The sequence below is a fragment of the Trachinotus anak genome, unplaced genomic scaffold (genome assembly GCF_046630095.1).
Source record: "Trachinotus anak isolate AG129_WGS33_773 ecotype Australia unplaced genomic scaffold, CSIRO_AGI_Tana_v1 ptg000007l, whole genome shotgun sequence".
Taxonomy (NCBI): domain Eukaryota; kingdom Metazoa; phylum Chordata; class Actinopteri; order Carangiformes; family Carangidae; genus Trachinotus; species Trachinotus anak.
The window spans coordinates 330,616-351,630 of NW_027273858.1; the positions used below are offsets into that span (position 1 = coordinate 330,616).

The following is a 21,015-nucleotide window of genomic DNA, read 5'->3' on the forward strand; positions in this document are numbered from 1 at the left end:
CCCCCCCCCTCCTCCTCTCTGTACTGCCCCCCCCTCCCCCCCTCCTCTCTGTACTGCCCCCCCTCCCCCCCCCTCCTCCTCTCTGTACTGCCCCCCCCCTCTCTCTCTCCCCCCCCCCTCTCCTCCTCTCTGTACTGCCCCCCCCCCTCTCTCTCTCCCCCCTCCCCCCCCCTCCTCTCTCCTCCCCTCTGTACTGGCCCCCCCCTCCAGGGGAAGCGCGCCCTGCCAGAGCAGGCGGAGTCGGAAGCGCAGCAGCGTCGGTCCGTCGTGTCTGCGGCTCCGCGGATTCTCTCGCCTCCCTCTCGGCTGTCGGATCCTCCGGGGAGCGGCTTCTTCTTCCAGCCCGCAGGAAAGCAGCGGATCTTCGGCCTCACGGACGGACGGCCCCGGCGGAGCGCAGCGGGGACAGACCCGGCTCGGCTCGGCTCGGCTCGCTTCCTCCTCCCCCCGGCGCGGTGGAAAAACCCGGACGGAGGCCCGCAGTGTGCGCTCAGCCTCCCGCAGGCCTCCGGCCCGGACTCCCGCTTTTCTCCCGGAAAATGGACGGATTCACCGGCAGCTTAGGTGAGTGCCCCCGCCGCTCGCGCCCTCGACATCACCTGGTCACCTGCGCGTGCAGCGGCGGACGGTGGGAGCCGCACGCGCCTGTGGCGGCTTTACACGTGTCACTGCTGTATTTATCAGAGAGTCTGCACCGCCCCTCCGGCGCTGCGGGGACACTGAAGCAAGCGCTCCCCCTGAAGTAGAGTCTGCAGAGTCCTGGACCCCCGCCCCCCCCCCAAAATATATAAGACCTGGACTTGTGAGGGACCAGACTGAAAAACATCTGTAACTGTTTCATTGTCTCTGAGACTCTGCAGGTCCCCAAACCACAGCTTGGAGACCAGGTGTGTGTGTGTGTGTCTGTGTGTGTTGTAATGTGTGTGTGTGTGTGTGTGTGTGTGTGTGTGTGTGTGTGTGTGTGTTATAATGTGTGTGTGTGTGTGTGTGTTATAATGTGTGTGTGTGTCTGTGTGTATTATAATGTGTGTGTGTGTGTGTGTGTGTCTGTCTGTGTGTGTGTGTGTGTGTGTGTGTGTTATAATGTGTGTGTGTGTGTGTGTGTGTGTGTGTGTGTGTGTGTGTGTTATTCTGTGTGTGTGTGTGTGTGTGTGTGTTATAATGTGTGTGTGTGTGTGTGTGTGTGTGTGTGTGTGTGTGTGTGTTATTCTGTGTGTGTGTGTGTGTGTGTGTGTGTTATAATGTGTGGACTCTGATCTGCAGAACAAAGAGTCAGGAAATGATTTATTTATTCATCCAGTCTGTTCACACCTGTGTGTGTGTGTCTCTGTGTGTGTGTGTGTGTGTGTGTGTGTGTGTGTGTGTGTCTCTGTGTATGTGTGTGTGTGTGTGTCTCTGTGTGTGTGTGTGTGTGTGTGTGTGTGTGTGTGTGTGTCAGTGTGTGTGTGTGTGTGTGTGTGTGTGTGTGTCAGTGTGTGTGTGTGTGTGTGTGTGTGTGTGTGTCAGTGTGTGTGTGTGTGTCAGTGTGTGTATGTGTGTGTGTATGTGTGTGTGTGTGTGTGTCAGTGTGTGTGTGTGTGTGTGTGTGTGTTTCAGGATGTGTGTGTGTGTGTGAGTGTGTGTGTCAGTGTGTGTATGTGTGTGTGTCAGTGTGTGTGTGTGTGTGTGTGTTTCAGGATGTGTGTGTGTGTGTGTGTGTGTGTGTGTCAGTGTGTGTATGTGTGTGTGTGTGTGTGTGTGTGTGTGTGTGTGTCAGTGTGTGTGTGTGTGTGTGTGTTTCAGGATGTGTGTGTGTGTGTGTGAGTGTGTGTGTCAGTGTGTGTATGTGTGTGTGTGTGTGTGATTCAGGATGTGTGTGTGTGTGTGTGTGTCAGTGTGTGTATGTGTGTGTGTCAGTGTGTGTGTGTGTGTGTGTGTGTGAGTGTGTGTGTGTCAGTGTGTGTGTGTGTGTGTGTCAGTGTGTGTGTGTGTGTGTGTGTGTGAGTGTGTGTGTGTCAGTGTGTGTGTGTCAGTGTGTGTATGTGTGTGTGTCAGTGTGTGTGTGTCAGTGTGTGTATGTGTGTGTGTCAGTGTGTGTGTGTGTGTGTGTGTGTGTGTGTGTGTGTTTCAGGATGTAGGCTGCAGGATATAAACAGATGTCACAGTGAAACTGAATGAAATCAAACTGGAGAACAAAGAAACCAGCAGCTGAAATGACTGAATTTCATAAAAACACTTTCAGTCAAATGAAAAGTGATCGGGATGTGTCAGCTCATCTGAATCCATCAAACTTTATTAGTACGTCACCTTTCACACAGGTGAGTGCAGGTCACAGGAAACTGAGCAGCACAGAATCAAAGTAAAACATTTCATCATGCACAAGAAATAAAAATGACCAAACCAACCAAACTTCAAAATTAGATCTAAAAACGTTAACAAGACGACAGACCATAATAAACCAAACAGGTCGAAGGTCACGTGACCACCTGCAGCAGGTACATGTCACTGTGTTCAATATGAAGCACGTTTTAAATGACCTCATTTCACCTTCATTTATCTGTTTGGTCACCAGAACCCATGACTTCAACCTTTAATCTGAAAATCTAAACCAATGAAAACATCTTAATGTGAAAAGACTGTAATGAATAAATAAGGTGGATGTTAAAGGTTCATAACGAGCATCAAATGTTTTCCCCATGAATTCAGATATTTCTCATCTTCACACAGATTCAAGATAAATTAATGTCTGAGAAAATATGAAGAACTTTTCTACATGAATGATTTAGTTCTTAAATAAAAGGTTAATATTCCCTCAAGTCTCTAACTGAACATTTCACGTTTCAGGGGTTCAACTCAAACATGGTCATAATTAATGGATGAATTTATTATTATTTATTATTTAAGGCAAAAAACAATATTTGAATAACATGTAAACCAACCCTGAACTGTGGACCTTAAAGCTCCATGTTTTACTCTTCTTCTGTGTTTTATCTGAAGTGTTGATCTCCATCAGAAGATATATTTGTGGTTTAAGAACCAAAACCATCTCAGTGTAGTTTTACATCTCCTCTCTCAGGCTTCTCTCTGGAGCTCTGGTAACAACAGGTCAGTCAGCCAATCAGAGGAGAGGATCGGAGCCAATCAGAAGAGAGGATCTGAGTTGTATATTGTGCTCGACTCTTGTGCTGGTGTCAGCGTTTGTTTTGTGTTTTTGTTCCGGTGCCTTGAAGAACAGTTGAGACGCCACGCCGAGCTTCCCTGAGGTTTCAGCTGTGACTCATGAGGAGTCCCAGGTTCAGACCAGGTCTCAGTCTCGCGTCAGGTGTGTGGGTTTGTTCTGGAATTGTCTTCTCTCCAGACTCTGTACAGTTAGAGTAAAGAGGTGTTCGCTGCCTCCAAAAGTTTGGTTTTATAAACAGAAACTTGGCGGGAAAACGAGTGCACCTCGTGTCTGTGTGTGAAATCACTTCCGCGAACACGACTGTGATCAGGTAGAGACTCTGCGGCGGCCGCCACACTCTGCCTTCACCACCTCACCTGACATCACCCGCATCTCCATCAGCTGCGTACGTGTCCATAGATGCTCAGTGGACACCAGGAGGAGCTTCCGTGTCTTCAGCACTGGTCGCTCCCCTCTGAGCGTCGATGGCGTCCACCTCCACGTCTGTTCACTGTTTCATCTCAGGTGTTGTGCTGTTTGTTGGAGAAGGGATTTGACCATTTATGGTTAATTGTTCAAGTTGATTGTGATTTATTAAAGGGACACTACGTGGGACCGTTAGCATGGACACAAAGTCTGTCCTGGTCCGTCTGTGTCCCAGTCTTTGGTCTTGACCGGTCCTGTTGTGGTCTTCGCTCTCAGACAGCAGGACTGGAGGCAGGATGTGGGTTAAAGACCTGACTCTGTGGAGGACAAACATTCATGTTGTGTTGGATGAATGGTCTCGTGAGTCCAAGACTGATGAGGTTCATGTTGTTTCATGAACAGACAAATCCACAGGTGGGAACCAGGTCTACGTTTAGGATCTGGTCTGGGTTTTGATGTTGTCTCAGGTCTGAACCTGGACTTGCTAAAGAAATCCTGGTGCTGGTTCTTCTGTGATGGGTTTTCATGTTTGAGGCTGATAAGAGTCGACCAGTGGATCAGTTTGTTGGTTCAGTCTTTGTTCTCAGAAACCTTTAAAGGAGCTATATGCAAGTTTTTACTGTTGCTACGTTAGCATTAACAGCTGTTTATTTACCCGTCTATAAGAAATGTTGTGAGTTCAGCATCAAACTTCATTCATTTACGCCATCGCTTATTTTTTTATACTAAAGTTAGCATGCTAAGCAGCTAGCCCCGGTTTTGACACTTTCCGATACCGAGTCAGTCCTGTCCAGTCTGCCCTGATGAGTAGCTGCTCAGAGGGCGTGTCCTGGTGTTGACCTCCTGTCCGGTGAAGCTGATAAAGACCCTGCAGTCTGGCTGTTTTCTTTAACATGAATCCAAACTGATTCTAAGGTGAATCATTTGGTGCAGCAGAGACGTCTCTGCAGACTGACAGGTTGGAAGGAAAACGCTCAACACCAACAACACACAGGTGTTTACTTGTATTTCCAGGGAACTGAGAGTCCTGACTCAGGTTACAGGAACCACACAGTTAACTCTTCACATCCTCGCAGACAGAACTGAACCTGCGGCTGTGGAGCAGCAGAGTCTGGTCTGAACTGGGATCAGATTTACAGACTAACGTTATCATCAGAGTCAGGTCGACCCGTCAGAGCTTCTGCCTCACCTGAAGGAGGAGGTCAACGAGATGTGATGTCGAGCCCGACTCTGACATCACAGCAGCCTCCCTCACTGATTGGTCAGCTGTGTGGAAATGGGAAGGGGGTTGAACTTCTCTCTCAGCTCTTTACTTTTCATGTGAACTACTGAGGTTGACTCTGAGGCTACGGATCCTCTCCTCTGATTGGCTGACTGGCCTGTTGTTACTAGAGCTCCAGAGAGAAGCTTGAGAGAGGAGATGTAAAACTACACTGAGATGGTTTTTGGTTCTTAAACCACAAATATATCTTCTGATGGAGATCAACACTTCAGATAAAATGTCAGCGTTTCTAAAAGAGTAATGTGGACACAAGGAGTAAATGTAGCAGAAGAGATGCATTTAAAACCAAAAGATGTCGTAGTGGATGAAGCCTAAGTTGTCTTCAGTTGTCGTGTCCATATTTAAACTGGTGGGAGATCAGGTAAAAACGCTCCGGAGTCGAGACGAGGTCGACAACACATCCTGCAAACTGGTTCTGCTGGAGAATAACTGGACTCAGAGTTTCCAGATGGACGAGTAGACAGACTGCTGACACACTAACCTACAGACAAACACACACACACACACACACACACACACACACACACACACACACACACACACACACACACAGGAAGAATGAAGAATGTGTTGGATTGTTTCCTGGACCAGAAGCAGTGTGAGGCTTGTATGTCTATCTTTGTGAGGACCAGGTTCAGTTTTAAACCAGTGAGGACAGTCCAGCTCCTCGAGGACAGTCTGGTCAGCCTCAGGACTTCGGAGTCCTGTGTGAAGGTTCAGGTTGGGATCAGGGTTAGAGGCCTGGAAACGCACCGTGACAACGAGGGTCCTCACAAGTACAGAAAGACAAACGTGTGTGTTTGAGTGAAAAATGTGGACTTCCCTCCCTGTTGTTGTTGGAGTCAGCTGAACTGAATTACAGAGCCCACTATCTGTGTGTGTGTGTGTGTGTGTGTAAAGCAGACATGCAGACACATGCAGTGTCTGCTTGTCTGAACCTTTAGTTTTTCTCTGCTGCTGCATCACTGACACAAAACAATCTTTAAAAAGTGAAAAAGAAGAATTTAAATCTGAGGAAACAGGAAGTGATGAACGAACACCCCCTCACCCTGTCAGTGTGAGCTCTGCTTCACACAAACACGACAAATCAAAATACTGGATATTGTGGATCAGTAGCTGATTGATCAGCTCAGTGATCAATACTCTCCTTTCTGCCTCCTCCTCATAGTAAACATAATTCTGTCATGTTCTCTCCTCACACGCCAATCAATGATAAATCACATTCTCTGATTGGACATCAGTTGGCTGGATGTAACCATGACAACAGAACTGATACTTCATTTATTTTAACGTGTGAATGTTTTTATTGATCCGGCTTCAACGCAGCACAGGTGACATACACTCAGTTAAAAAACAGGTCGTTTATTGTTCCTGTTCAACTGTTTCATCCATGAAGCTTCAGGTCTCCCTGTGTTCTGCCTGAAACCCAGAATGAGGCTGACGACACACACTTAAAAACATGGAGGAGATTCTGTGTGTGTGTGTGTGTGTTGTAAAGGGGCGGCACTGAGAGCTGAGGAATGTGGGAGACAGCTGTGAAATATGACACATACACCAGTGTGTAACTCCCCCAACTCCTGCCTGCGTACATGCATGCAGACACCTGAATCCTGCCCCCCTTCGCCCCCCCCCCCCCCCCCCCCCCCCCCACTAATCTCTACTTTACACACAGTGTAAACATGTAAACACACATTAACATGCATTTTAATTTTAATGACTGGAATGATGATTTTATTTTGAAAGTACTAGTATATCTAGTGTATCTGGTTTCATTTGATCTGAGCAGATGCTGCAGATGTTTGAACACAACCAGGAGTCCACCTTAACTTCAAGTTGCATGTAAAGTTAAGGTGGAATGATTGGGTTTCAACAGTACGTTCACCTCCGGTGTCTCTGTCTGACTGTAGATGACAGTATGTCTGGAGCCAGTGTCTCAGATGTCAACGATCGTCTCTCTGCTCTGGAGCTTCGTGTCCAGCAGCAGGAGGATGAGTTGACCGTCATGAAAGCTGCTCTTGCCGACGTCCTTCGGCGTCTCGCTGCCTCTGAAGACTCTGCAGCCTCCACGACCAAAAAACAGCAAGGAGGAAAAGGTAATGTTTTTAAAATGTTCTCGGTGTGTGTTGTGTCTGACAAAAGGTGACGCTGCCTGACTCAGACGTTCTGCAGCATCAGACTGATGACTGAGGGAGTCTCCCAGTTACTGACCCCTGACCATATCTGCTGGTCTGAAGTCAGGCTTTAAAGGAGCTGTTTGTAAGTTTTCTCTGCTGCTGGACATGGTTTCTTACTGGGAGTGGGTGGTGGTGATGGTTGCTTGACAAGAGCTTCAGTGAACATTGCATGTACAATACAAGAGGTTAGAACACGCCCTCTGAGCAGAGCTGCTTCTTCAGGACGGACCGGACGTTACATATACACAGAAAGTGAGAAATTCTCCAGCACTGATCTGGAGCTGCCTTCCTGTCCTTCCTACCACTGCAGCTAAGGTTTTAGAAAAGACTATTTCTGTATCTAGAAAAAACACTGTTCTGAAACTGGTCTTCAGGTTTTAAATGACGTGCTGCTGACAGCTGATACTGGCCTTAAGTGGAACATTCAGTACCGCTGTCTTGGAGCTTAGGTGGCATCAGTGGCACTGCTCTACAATGGTTTATGTCCTACCTACAAGACTGGTGTTTTTGTGTTGGTGTCAGCAGCTACAGGTGTTCACTGTGGGGGGAATCCTCCTGGCCACTTTATACATAGACACTTTTATGCAGACGACACTCACATTTATCATCATGTTCATCCTGAACACTGCCACTCTGCTAAACTGCCATTCACAAATGGATCTCACAAAATTTCATGCAGTTAGATGCTGTCAAGACAGAGATAATAATCAGAATCAGGGGTTAACAGCAGTGTGCCTCCCCCAACAGGAGGGGCTGCACTGCGTGAAGCCTACTCCATGTCCTGTATTGCTAACGGGGGAACATCTGGACGAAAGAGAGACTCCACATCCGTCACCAGGAAGGAGACGCTGTCGTCCGCCGCCAAGAGGTAAGAACACTCAAAAGGTGCTAACTTTTGTTGATAGATGGACAAACATTCTTTTTTAGGTTTTCATGGGTCATTTTTAGGTTTGTTACAGTTGTCATGTTGCTGTCTTGAATTCTTGTGTATTTAAATCTGTATGTCTGCTCCCACTATGCGCTGAACTGTCACTGATTTTACTTCACAGCTGATTGTCTTCAGCAGACCAGACCAAATCTGATCAATCTGATCAATATCTGCTAATTTTATTGATTTATTTAGACTCAGTTTGTTTGAGAACATGTGTCCAGTGCCGTCACCTGTCTGGTCGACACCAGGCTTCACCTTCAGTGAAGGACAGTAGAGGCCAGCGTAGAGTTAGTCAGCAGCCTGAGGTGAATTATGTTTGAGGAAATAAGCAGCTCTACCAGTTGGTGCTCAATCACTGGGATGATTGAGTAGAACACAGTAGAAACACAAGAGAAGCAGCAGAGGTACAGCAGAATCAGAGCAACAGTGAAATTTCTGATCTCTCACAGTCCTGGTTTCGTCCACAGGTAGAAGGATGTCAGCAGCCGACGGTCTCAGATGGATTTTGGTGGTTTGAATCATTGCAGTAAACACAGTAGACTCAGTAGATGTAGAGTAGAACCAGTAGAACCAAAAAGCAGTAGAAAGACTAGAATCAGTAGAGTCAGTAGGTTGTAGTCTCTCACGGTCCTGGTTTTGTCCACAGTGGAGCAGACAGGAAAAAGGAGGTCAGCAGCCAGCGCTCTCAGATGGAGGAGATCCAGGAGCGTGAGGAACCACCTCACCCAAAGGGCTCGTCCCCCTCTCCCTCCTCCCCCCACCCTCCCCAGACCCCTCAGACACCCCAGCCACAGAGACCGGCCCAGTCCGCAGACAGCAGTAAAGGCCCCACCCCTTCAAAAAGGTTCCACTTCCACAGCTGCATCTGACCTCACTTCCTGCTGATGCTGCTCTGACATCATTCTGTCAATGGTTACTAACCCCGCCCCCGGGAACCACAGTCCTCCCCTGCACCACCTACACCTGAGTTACCTGACCAACAGGTACGGGTGCTCCTGATTGGCTAAATGCACCTGATCCAGTTAATCAGGTGTAGGAAGAACAGAGGAGAGACAGAAAACAAGCAGGACTGTGGCTCCTCAGGAGCAGGTCTCAGTGACCTCCTGGAGTCCTCCGAGGTCTCCCGGGGATCCTCAAGTCCTCCGAGGTCTCCTGGAGACCCTGGAGTCTCCTGGCTCCTTGTTTTGCTTTGTTGTTAGAAAGCTCAGGCTGGTTTTATCTAAACCACTAACCTGTTCTCCTCCCAGCTTCACCAGAGGACCTCCTCTTCTTGCAGACCTCCTCTGGCCTAACTCCTCCTCCTCCTCCTCCTCTGTTCTAACTGGACTTTTCTTAGCCCTCCTGAAAATTCTTGAACCTTCAGGAATTTTGGTGAGATCTTGAGGATCCAGGAGATTCAGGAGCCTCATGAGACCTCCTGGAGATCCTGAAATCTCTTGAGATCTCCTGGAGCTTCCTGGAGTCCTGGATCCTCCTGACTCCCATTTCCTCTTTGCTGGTAGAAAGCTCAGGCAGGACTGTGTGTGTTTTGTCAAAGCTACTAGCCTGTCTCCTCCAAGCTTTACCTGAGGACCTGCTCCTCCTGCTCCTCCAGCAGGCCTCCTGCAGTCTGGGCTTTTTCTGTATCCCAGCTCACTAACCTCCTCCTGGGTCGTGTGTTTAACTTCTTCCTGCTGAGAAAACAGACTGAATCAGTTCAGTGACAAATGACGACTGAAGTTTAATCAGTGAAACCTGAACTCACCTGTTTCTGTTGGACACAGACCAGGTTACAGTGATGTCACACCAGCTGCCCCGCCCACTCCCACCCACCAGTCCTCAGTAGTTATTACTACATTATTGCATGGAATTATTATTACACGATTACATATGTATTCCATCGTTATTACGACATAATGACACAAGTTATTACAACATTATTCCATAAATTAGTACTACAATACCACATGAGTACTTGGTAGTTATTACTACCTTATTACACTAGTACTGAGTCGTCATTACTACATTATTACATGGATTATTACTACATAATCACATGAGTTATTACTACATCATTACATGTATACTCAGTAATTATTACTATATTATTACATGGATTAATACCACATTACTACATGAATACTTGGTAGTTATTACTTCCCTTTTTACATGAGTACTCAGACCACACCCATCCTTCCTGACAGTATCCTTCATGATGGTGAGAGTTTCCTGGTGACAGTGGTCTCTCTCTCACACACACACACACACACACACACACACACACACACACACGACATTATTCAAATTAAAACAACTCAGAATCAAATAACTGAAAACATGCAAAGCAATAAAATGTGGAATATGATTCTGTGAAAGCTTCACATCAAACAAGTGAAAGACAGTCGTCATCTGGAGCTTTGACACTGAACAGATTCTCTGTTTATTAGTCGTGCATCATCATCATCATCATCATCATCATCATCATCATCATCCTGCTACAGCACTACTGTGTTACTGACTGTTTGTCTCCCGGTGTGCACATCTGTGTGTGTGTGTGTGTGTGTGTGTGTGTGTGTGTGTGTGTGTGTGTGTGTGTGTGTGTGTGTGTGTGTGTGTGTATTCTGTTTATGTGTGTGCAGGGGACCCAGTGTGAAGCGGTCCTCAGGTATGGAGCGTTCTCAGAGCAGCACCTGGGAGAGTTCAGAGGAGAACAGGAACAAACTGGTGAAAGCTGCGTCCACCTCCAAACTGTTGGCCAAGGTGGTCAAGAACGCTGAGAGGTACGAACACACACACACAGTAACACACATGACGCTGCTCGTGGTGAGTTAACGTGAGTGTTACTGAGGTGTTCAGCCTGACTGACCAAAATAAAAGCTTAAATATGACATCAGAATAATGAGTAAAAATTCAGCTGAAGTTTTATCCTGAAACACAAACGCACACTGAGATGTTTGTTTTCTTCTTCTGTCTTTTTCAGGCACAAAGACCCAGTGGTCAGTCAAGGTAAACACATCTTCATCATAACAGGACCATAATCATCATCATCACGTGTAACAGCCAATAGGAAGCCACAGCTGCCACCAACAACAGCAGCACTGCCTCTGAGACATTTCAAACATTTACCTTCATTCATTCCTCAAGTTTTTAGAGTTTGTCCGTCCTGAGTCTCAGATCCAGTGTTTGGAGTTGTTGTTTGTTGTTGTTGTTATTGTTTGTGTTGATGTTTGTGTTGTTTTTGTTGATGTTGTGTTGTTGAGTGATGATGTCTTTGTCCCAAACCAGCCAAAATGTCGACCCGAGAGAAAAACAGCCAAGCTGGTAAGTCCTGATGAGTCGTCAGAGCGAGCTAGCGGGCTAACAACAAGCTAACAGGCTAACATGCTAACAGCAGCTGAATGAGCGCTTCCTGTTTCTGCTCTAAACCAATCACCTCTCTCTCTCCCTCCCTCCCTCTGCTTTATATTGTCAGCCCTGCTCACCCTCCTGCTCTCTCTCTCCTTCAGACTGTCCAGGTGATGTCACACCTGTCTGTGTCTCCGCCCCTTGACATAGTTTACCTCCATATAAGGTTGAACAGGTGATTTTAGTAACCTGAGACCGAATATTAAAGGAACAATTAGTCATAGAAACAGAAACTCCGCCCACCACCTCAATGTCGGTGACATGATTGGACACTGATGTCACTCCCATGTTGATTGACAGCTCATTTAAGTTCAAATAAATTCAGTAGTGAATCTGTGGAGGTAAACTGCAACACAGCACCTGCTTCACCTGCATGGCATCAAAACCTCCTCACCTGTCCCTCATCTGTCTCTCAGCTGTCCCTCACCTGTCTCTCTCAGCTGTCCCTCACCTGTCTCTCTCAGCTGTCCTTCACCTGTCTCTCTCAGCTGTTTCTCACCTGTCTCTCAGCTGTCCCTCACCTGTCTCTCAGCTGTCCCTCACCTGTCTCTCAGCTGTCTCTCACCTGTCTCTCAGTTGTCCCTCACCTGTCTCTCAGCTGTCCCTCACCTGTCTCTCAGCTGTCTCTCACCTGTCTCTCAGCTGTCCCTCACCTGTCTCTCAGCTGTCCCTCATCTGTCTCTCAGCTGTCCCTCACCTGTCTGTCGCGCTTCATTGAATCAGCAGGTCTCAGCCTGTGTGAGATGATCTGCAGACAGACTGGGACCTTTAATGTTACCTGTTCTAACAGGTTTCTTTAATCTGATTGGATGGAACCACCACAGTTCACCTGTAACAGACAACAGTAAAAGGCTGGGATGTTCTGATCCTGATCAGCCTCTTATTGATTATCTGTGACCAAATTCAATCCAGTGTTTGTATTTCGTGACAAAACCACGAGACTCAAAACAAATGGAGAAGGACTTCCTGGACGAAGCAGCAGCAGCATGTCTCCAACACGTCCCTCTCTGTGTCTCTGCTGTTTCAGAGGGGAATCTCATTAAGATGTTCATGCGTGGTCGACCGATCACCATGTTCATCCCTTCAGATGTGGAGAACTACGACGATGTTCGGACAGAACTTCCTCCAGAGAGACTCAAGCTGGAATGGGTGTATCCTTCACTCTGCATGGGGGGGGGGGGGTTGTCAGATGGGACACAGTTACCTCCAACAGTCACTGTAGTAATAATGATAATGATTTAAATAATAAGTTGTATCATCTGCTGAAGCAACCGCTTCAGATTTATTAGAAATGAAGACGGCTTCATCAGCAGTGGAAATCAAAGCTCCATCCAGTCTAAAGGTAGATGTCCATGTGTTTGTGATTCTAAAGCAGGTCTAGGTTCTATATTAATACTGTGAAAGTATCAAAGCCTCAGTCCACAGAGAAATGCACACAGCCTGTATTCAGAAACTGAGCCTTAAAACCAGCCGTCAGGACTTCTGGAACTTTGTGATGTCACAACAAAGCAGTCACCGCCCCCAGCCATGTCCCAGGCCTGCCCACCTGGACCCACCATCCAACTACACTGAGATGGTTTTTGGTTCTTAAAACCACAGATATGTCTTCCTCTGGAGATCAACACTTCAGATAAAACACAGGAAAACTGACGTCAGTCTTCCCTCAATGACAAAGTGAAACATGTTTTTAGAAAGTTATTGAAGATTAAAAACTGAAGTCTCTCATTTAGAGAGAGACTGAACAGCAAACGTCCCCCTCAGTAGAGATGTAAATCTGCTGTAGATCTGTAGCAAACCCTCAGTAGATCTCAGTAGATCTCCAGGTTCCTCCTTGACCTCCGACAGGTACGGTTACCGTGGCAGAGACTGCAGAGCGAACATCTACCTCCTTCCAACCGGGGAGATCGTTTACTTCATCGCCTCCGTCGTGGTTCTGTTCAACTACGAAGAGCAAACTCAGAGACATTACCTCGGACACACCGACTGTGTCAAGTGGTGAGAAAACACTCGCACGTAGATAACCTGCTGCTCTCCCATTGGTCTGTGGTGACAGGTGAGTGATGTCATCTCTTTGTGTCTCCGGCAGCCTGGCCATCCATCCTGATAAAATCCGGATCGCTACAGGACAGATCGCCGGCGTGGACAAAGACGGACGGGTGAGGACAAACAGTTTGTCTGTTACATTTCTCATCAATGATTAAAAACAGTTAATGATGTGAAAGATCAACTTATTACGGTTTTAATGCTAAGTCCAACACCTGTAACCATGGTAACTGCGCAGAAGAAGGCTGGAGACAGGAGAGATTAAAGAGATAAAAATAAAAAAATCATGAAATAAATGTGACTAAAGTTTCACTGAAATGTCGAAACAGTAATGACGAGCCTGTGCATCAGATGAGTCTTAACAGTAATAATAATGATAACAGTAACTAACCCGTGGGTCCCTGTGTTCAGCCGCTGCAGCCTCACGTTCGTATCTGGGACAGCGTCAGTCTGTCGACTCTGCAGGTCATCGGTTTGGGAACATTCGAGCGAGGCGTCGGCTCTCTGGCTTTCTCCAAAGCTGTGAGTATCACCAGCTGCATCATGGGAAGTGTCGTCTGTATGGACTACGGTGCTTCTGTACATCAGTAATGTTTCAGGCTTAAAATCTCATCTGATGAATGAAAACACAACCAAAAATAATTCACCCCCCCCCCCCTCCTCTCTCTCCCTCTCTCTCTCTCCCCCTCCCTCCCCAGGACTCTGGTCAGCACCTCAGTGTGATTGACGACTGTAACGATCACATGTTGACAGTGTGGGATTGGCAGAAAAAGTCAAAAATCGCTGAAATCAAGGTGAAGACGTTTCCTTTAGTTCAGTGTGTTTTACAGTGTCGCTCAGATTCACTGTCGTTTTTTAAGTTTTCAGTTCCATAAAAATTCTTTGACTGATTCTTATTGGCTCTAACTGGTCTGTGGTTTTCTTGCAGACCACTAATGAGGTGGTCCTGGCCGTGGAGTTCCACCCCACCGACCCAAACACCATCGTCACCTGTGGAAAGTCCCACATCTTCTTCTGGACCTGGACCGGGACCTCGCTGGCTCGTAAACAGGGAATCTTTGGGGTGAGAACACGTTTTTATTTTCCAGCTTCATTTAATTAAGATTTTGATGAAACACTGAACAACAAACAGTTAATTTAATAAACTTCATGACAAAACCTGCTCTTCAAGCCCGGGGCGGGGGGCGGAGGCAGGGATGGGGGCCGGGGGGTTGGGCGGGGAGGTTGATTCAGCTGCTGGATTGGGTTTCTTCTTTAAATCTAACAGGTCACAACAAACTTGACTAAACTGGTCTCTGATCAGTGGTTTTCACTGAAGGAAAGATGAGTTTTTTCTGAACTCTGGGAGATTAAAGATGATCAGCACTTTTAACTATGATTGATCACACTTTGATTTATTGATCTCTTACCTGAGAAAATTGTTAATGACTGAAAATGCATTTTTTAATCAAACTTTTTAGAAAAAGAAACGCAGAATGTTTCTGCGTCAGGTCGATTTTCACAGAAATGAAACAGTTGAATCAGGAAAAGTCATCAGTCAGCTGTGTGAAAGAAGCTGACCTGCAGGATTAAATCGGTGAAAAGATGAATGAGGTTTGGTGCAGCAGAAACCTGAGCAAAGTGAATGTAATTCTGCAGAATTTGATCTGCAGACGAGCAGGAAGCTCCACCCGGCTGAACACAAAGGAACAAACCCTCAGATTTGGAGTCACAGAACCACAGTCACGTTCTTCTGATTGTAGAAACCTCATCATGGTCGAGATCCAGCAGACCTCAGATCAGATCATGTCACAGAAACACCGAACTGCTCGGCTGCAGCAGGAATATTTTATATCATCATCTTTAATATTTCATCTCAGGCGTTTGGAGTAAAACTGAAAATGATTCGAGGTAAAATCAGTTCATGACGTTTTCAGCATGTCGTGTTTAAACGTCTCAGCTTCAACTTAAAATATTTCAAATGGAGTACTGGTCTACTCTGTAGTACTGGTCTAACTCTGTAGTTCTGGTCTAACTCTGTAGTACTGGTCTAACTCTGTAGTTCTGGTCTAAACCCCCTTTTCTTGTTGTGTCTTCAGAAATACGAGAAGCCGAAGTTCATCCAGTGTCTGGCCTTCCTGAGTACTGGAGACATCCTGACCGGAGACTCTGGGGGAGTCCTGCTGGTCTGGACCAGGAACTCTGCTGAGACACCCACCGGAAAGGGACCCAGAGGTGGGGAGGGACCAGTTTAAACCAGTTAGACCAGTTAGAAATCTGCTGGATTTTTACTCTTCAGTTAATTAGCAGTCGTGAGCAGTGAGCAGTCCTCCAGAGGACACCAGATCAGTAGAGCAGAGACAGTGGAGACAGTGGAGACAGAGGAGAGAGTAGAGACGGAGGAGAAGCTCAGTACTAATGCAGTAGATTCTGGCTCAGTTTAACACTGCGGCAAAAAACACCGGGGGAGGAGTGTGTGTGTGTGTGTGTGTGTGTGTGTGTGTGTGTGTGTGTGTGTGTGTGTGTGTGTGTGTGTGTGTGTGTGTGTGTGTGTGTCTTGGCCCAGTTACAGTAATGGTTTTCGTGTCATGTTGTTAAACTGGTTTAAAGAGCGACACCAACCATTAAATGTTTCTCTGACCTGGAATCAGATCAGGTAACGTTTAGTGAGGATCAGAGTTGTTGTGTCTAATGTGTGTGTGTGTGTGTGTGTGTGTGTGTGTGTGTGTGTGGGTGGGTGGGTGGGTGGGTGGTAAACTGACTTCGTGTTGAATAGGCTCCTGCAGCAGAATCAGGTTCAGACAGGAAGTGGAGGGAAAAGTGTTTTCAGAGGAAACCTGAGGAGACTCTGTGTGTGTGTGTGTGTGTGTGTGTGTGTGTGTTCTGCCTCCTGCTGGCAGCTGCAGGAACTGCACATTAAAAACACAACTTTGTTCACACCATCTTCATAAAGACAGAAAACACATGAACAGCAGCTGCTCAGTGATAATGAAGCATCACAGTGAAGTCTCACTGTCTCTACACAGGAAATGTAATAATAATAATAATAATAATAATAATGGAAACTTCAGCTCTCGTGATTAACACAGTTTGTTTTGTGATGTGATGACGATATAAAGTCATCTGGGTCCTGATTAATGTGAATATTTGACATGTCTAAATAACTGTTGGATGAGCTGTGATGGAATAACCTGTGTGTGTGTGTGTGTGTGTGTGTGTGTGTGTGTGTGTGTGTGTGTGCGCAGCGTTTCAGATCAGCCGGCAGGTCAAAGGTCATGAGGGCAGTGTTTTTTGTATGTGTGAGATGAGGAGCGGCACTCTGCTGACCGGAGGAGGAAAAGACAGAAAAATCATCCTGTGGGACCACGAACTGAGAGCTGACCGAGACATCGAGGTGAGACACACACACACACACACACACACACACACACACATACAGAAATACAAACACACAATCAGGCCATGATCTAATTTTATCTTCAGGATATAATTATCTCTGATGTCCCTCCAGAATAAAGCTCCAGAAATCCACTTAGAAGCCAGAGAAACAGAGGCTGCAGAACTTCATTCAGAATCCTCCTATTTTTAAGTTTCCTTCAGTCTCACAGTGACAGGAGCTGATCACAGCTGATCACAGCTGATCACAGCTGATCACAGCTGATCACAGCTGCTGTTACTGGGACAGTTTGACCGAATGGAAACAAATACAGGCTCAAGTTGTAGCTCACTGAATCCATGGCAACATTATACTTCCTGTTTACATCTCTCAAAGCATCATGGGAGAAAAACTGATCATGACCATTCCCCAAATAGAAGTAAAAAATTGCAGGAGTGACCAAATCCTGGGGTCACATGACTGTGTGTGTCTGCAGGTCCCGGATCAGTACGGAACCATCAGAGCGGTGTCTGAGGGAAAAGGGGAGCAGTTCCTGGTCGGGACGTCCCGTAACTTCATCTTGATAGGAACCTTCAATGACGGCTTCCAAGTGGAGGTTCAGGTGAGATCATCGAAAGTGTCAGTGCAGGAGAGCTCAGGTGTGCCTCACCTGTGTCACTAGAGTTACTTCACTCTGCGTCCACTACAGCACCGAGTGTCAGCGTCTCCTCCTCTGCACCTTGAACCTGCGGAGTCCCACAAGGCTCCATATCAGGCCCCTTTTTTATTTCCCTTCCTTTGGGGTCGAATTGTAGAAAATATAACATCTCCTCCAGCCATGTTAGTATATTTATCCTGTGATGCGTTCAAGGTCTTTGTAACATTATGTTCTGATGCGTTCAGGGTCACACAGACGAGCTGTGGGGTTTGGCCTCTCACCCGTCCAGAGACATGTTCCTGACGTGTGCTCAGGACCGGCTGGTCTGCCTCTGGAACTCGAAGAAACACAGTCTGCATTGGAGCCGCACCGTTGAGGTGGGGGTGAGGGTTTCAGCTTACAGACAAGTGATTGATTGATTGATTGACAAATGATTGACAGGTGATTGACAGCTCTGTCTCTCCCTCAGGAACATGGACACTGTGCAGACTTCCATCCCAGCGGAGCTGTGGTTGCCATAGGAACGCACTCTGGAAAGTCAGTACAGATCCTTTACAGATCTACACTCGTCTGTACACAGAGCAGCTCATCATGAGTAGTTTGTAGTTTGTAGATCTCCAGGTGCATCATGGTCTAATGGGCTCCCCTGTGTCTCTCAGGTGGTACGTTCTGGATGCAGAGACCACAGACCTGGTGGCGATCCACACTGACGGGAACGAGCAGCTGTCAGTGATGCGTTTCTCTGTCGGTGGGTGAAAAACACTCACATCACAAAGTTTACAAACTGTTTCCATGACAACATCGAGAGAGTTGAACTACATGTCCCAGCATGCCCCTCTTTCTCTCTCTCTGCGCAGATGGAAGCCTGCTGGCTGTTGGTTCTCATGATAACTTTATTTACCTCTACACCGTCTCAGAGAGAGGACGCAAGTACAGCCGATACGGGAAGTGCACAGTAAGACTCCACTCGATTCCTTTCTCAGATTTTATTTCCTGATGTCACGGTGTGATGTCATCTTATTTTGAGTCTGATCTTCATGACATCACATCACCTGTTTCACAGGGACATTCCAGCTACATCACTCACCTGGACTGGTCACCTGACAACAACTTCATCATGTCCAACTCTGGAGACTACGAGATCCTCTACTGTGAGTACTCTGATACTACTGCTACTGTAGTACTGTGAGTACTCTGCTACTACTGCTGTTGTAGTACTCTGATACTACTGATAGTACTGCTACTGTAGTACTCTGATACTACTGCTACTACTGCTACTGTAGTACTCTGATACTGCTGACACTGTAGTACTCTGATACTACTGATACTGCTGCTTCTGTAGCAGTCTGATACTTCACTGCAATAGTACTGCCGTGTTACAGTAGTACTATAGTTCTGCAGTACTGTGTGGTTCGCTATGTGTGTCTGTGTGTAGTAACAGTTGTGTATTTTCAGGGGACGTTCCAAACGGTTGTAAACTGATCAGAAACCGATCAGAGTGTAAAGACATCGACTGGGCGACGTACACCTGTGTACTGGGATACCACGTGTTCGGTCAGTACACCTGAGAGAGTGTGTGTGTGTGTTACTCTGTGTGTGTGTGTGTTATTCTGTGTGTGTGTGTGTGTGTTATTCTGTGTGTGTGTGTGTTACTGTGTGTGTGTGTGTGTGTGTGTTACTGTGTGTGTGTGTGTGTTTGAACTGTTTGAATTGTTTCGAACATAATAAAAACACCAAATGTTCAAAAGTTTGTGGACGCCCTGTCCTCTGTGTTGTTTGGCTCTGATCCTGATCAGAGTCCTTCAGTATTGATCAGCTGCTGATCCTGAGTACATTCAAACACTGACACTGACCTGAGTGACTCAGCTGCCAGGTGAACACTCGAACTACAACCTGAACATGAGACCAGAGAACTGACCCGAGATCAGCTGGTGGTTTATCAGAGAAGACATCTCACTCTGTTGGGAACACTGGTTGTAGAGAGTGGAGCCTCTTCCCTCCCAGAAGATCTTTGTTTAATTTTGTTCCAAATTAAAGTTAATTAATGTGTGTGTTATATGTGTGTGTGTTGTGTGTGTTGTGTCTCAGGTGTGTGGCCGGAGGGTTCAGACGGCACCGACATCAACGCTCTGATCAGATCTCACAACAGGAAGGTGATCGCTCTGGCCGACGACTTCTGTAAAGTTCACCTGTTTGCCTACCCGTGCTCCACGCCAAAGGTGAGACACACACACACTATTGAATTCTTGAATGTAATTATTCCTACAGTAACCAAAATGTCAGCACGTGAAGAAAAGAAGAAAAGAAACACTAAACAAACCTAAAAACAAACACTAACTTCAAAATAAAAGCATCTTAAACTGCAGCTGTAGAAATGATAACTTGAATTATTCCCGTCAGCAGGTTCCTCATAAAAGAACTGTCGTGTTAGTGTTTTAACATTTCTTTATAAATGATGTGAATTTCATGATCTAATTATTCTGAATCAAAACCAATCACTGAAACAAAAGAAATGTGGTGAATTATTCAAAATGACATGTGAGCCTCTTTGTGTCTTTAGATCAATCAGTCAATAATCAATATGTTTGTCTGCAGGCTCCGAGCCATAAGTACAGCGCCCACAGCAGTCATGTGACCAATGTCAGCTTCCTGCATAACGACAGTCACCTGATCTCGACGGGGGGGAAGGACACCAGCATCATGCAGTGGCGTTTGGTGGAGAAAGCTTCACTGTCCCTCACCGACGGCCTCCTCTCTAACCCCGCCCCCCGCCGGGCAGATCCCACCTTCAACGCAGCCCCTCCCCCTGCAGCCACACCTGTACAGGAACCAGACCCTCCCCCAACAGCCAATGGGACCCAAGAACCCTCTCCAGAAACCCCGCCCCCACTAGAGCTAGCCCCGCCAGCCTCAGAGTTGACCCCGCCCCGCTCAGAGTCGACTCCGCCTCCCTCAGACAGCACAGTGAGCCTGAAGGACAGCCTGGAGCCAAGTGATGACACGGCCACACCCAGTGACGAGGGGCTGCCCCCCCTCACCCCCCCTTCATAGACAGAGAGTCCCCGTGTGTGTGAGTGTTGTGGTACAGCTATCTTTGTGAGGACCAGGTGAGCTACACACCTTCTGAGGACAACCTCAGTAGGTGAACGACAACTTCATCATAGTTCTTTATAAGTGAGGACATTTCCCTCACTGTGTATCAGACCTTCAAAGGTCAGATGGGCTTATGTAAAGGTTCATACAAACATATCTGAACAGACAGACATGAGACATATGATTCAGAGTGACATCACTTCCTGAGGATGTCATCGTCTCTGATGTCCCTCCAGAATAAAGCTCCAGAAATCCACTTAAAACCAGAGAAACAGTGAGGGTCCTCACAAGTGTAGAAGTACAAATGTGTGTATGTGTGTGTCAGGATTCAAACCTGCGGCTGCAGAGTCACGTGGTTTTTCTCACCAATCAGCTGTTCAAGTAAATGTTCCTTCAGCTTTTGAGCATGTGATGTCACAGTTTCAAACACCTGGAGAGTCTGAGATACCTGAGGGGAGGCTGGAGGAGGAGACTTGATTTGACACACACCTGTCTAACCTGGACACTCTCATCCTTTAGTTTTAAATTGG

At 46.8% G+C, this 21,015-nt stretch overlaps 1 protein-coding gene across 4 annotated transcripts; it reads left to right on the top strand.

The window, feature by feature from the left end:
• Nucleotides 1-218: 218 nt before the first annotated feature.
• Nucleotides 219-20,546, top strand: LOC139622491 (echinoderm microtubule-associated protein-like 4). 4 transcript variants are annotated; one of them, XM_071479808.1, is made up of 24 exons: nt 219-564; nt 6,755-6,940; nt 7,769-7,889; nt 8,599-8,796; nt 10,571-10,711; nt 10,912-10,937; nt 11,217-11,252; nt 12,364-12,487; nt 13,182-13,331; nt 13,423-13,492; nt 13,791-13,901; nt 14,078-14,173; nt 14,308-14,442; nt 15,458-15,593; nt 16,604-16,752; nt 17,231-17,356; nt 17,638-17,775; nt 17,862-17,929; nt 18,052-18,140; nt 18,250-18,347; nt 18,456-18,543; nt 18,848-18,946; nt 19,481-19,611; nt 19,988-20,546. In XM_071479808.1, exons 1-24 carry the CDS (start codon nt 540-542, stop codon nt 20,441-20,443), a joined length of 2,997 nt encoding a protein of 998 aa, XP_071335909.1. In that variant the 5' UTR covers nt 219-539; the 3' UTR covers nt 20,444-20,546. The 4 variants fall into 4 exon arrangements, with proteins under 4 accessions (XP_071335909.1, XP_071335912.1, XP_071335911.1 ...); XM_071479810.1 differs by having other exon boundaries at nt 220-564; nt 17,638-17,769; XM_071479811.1 differs by lacking the exon at nt 8,599-8,796.
• The last annotated feature ends 469 nt before the right edge of the window (nt 20,547-21,015 follow it).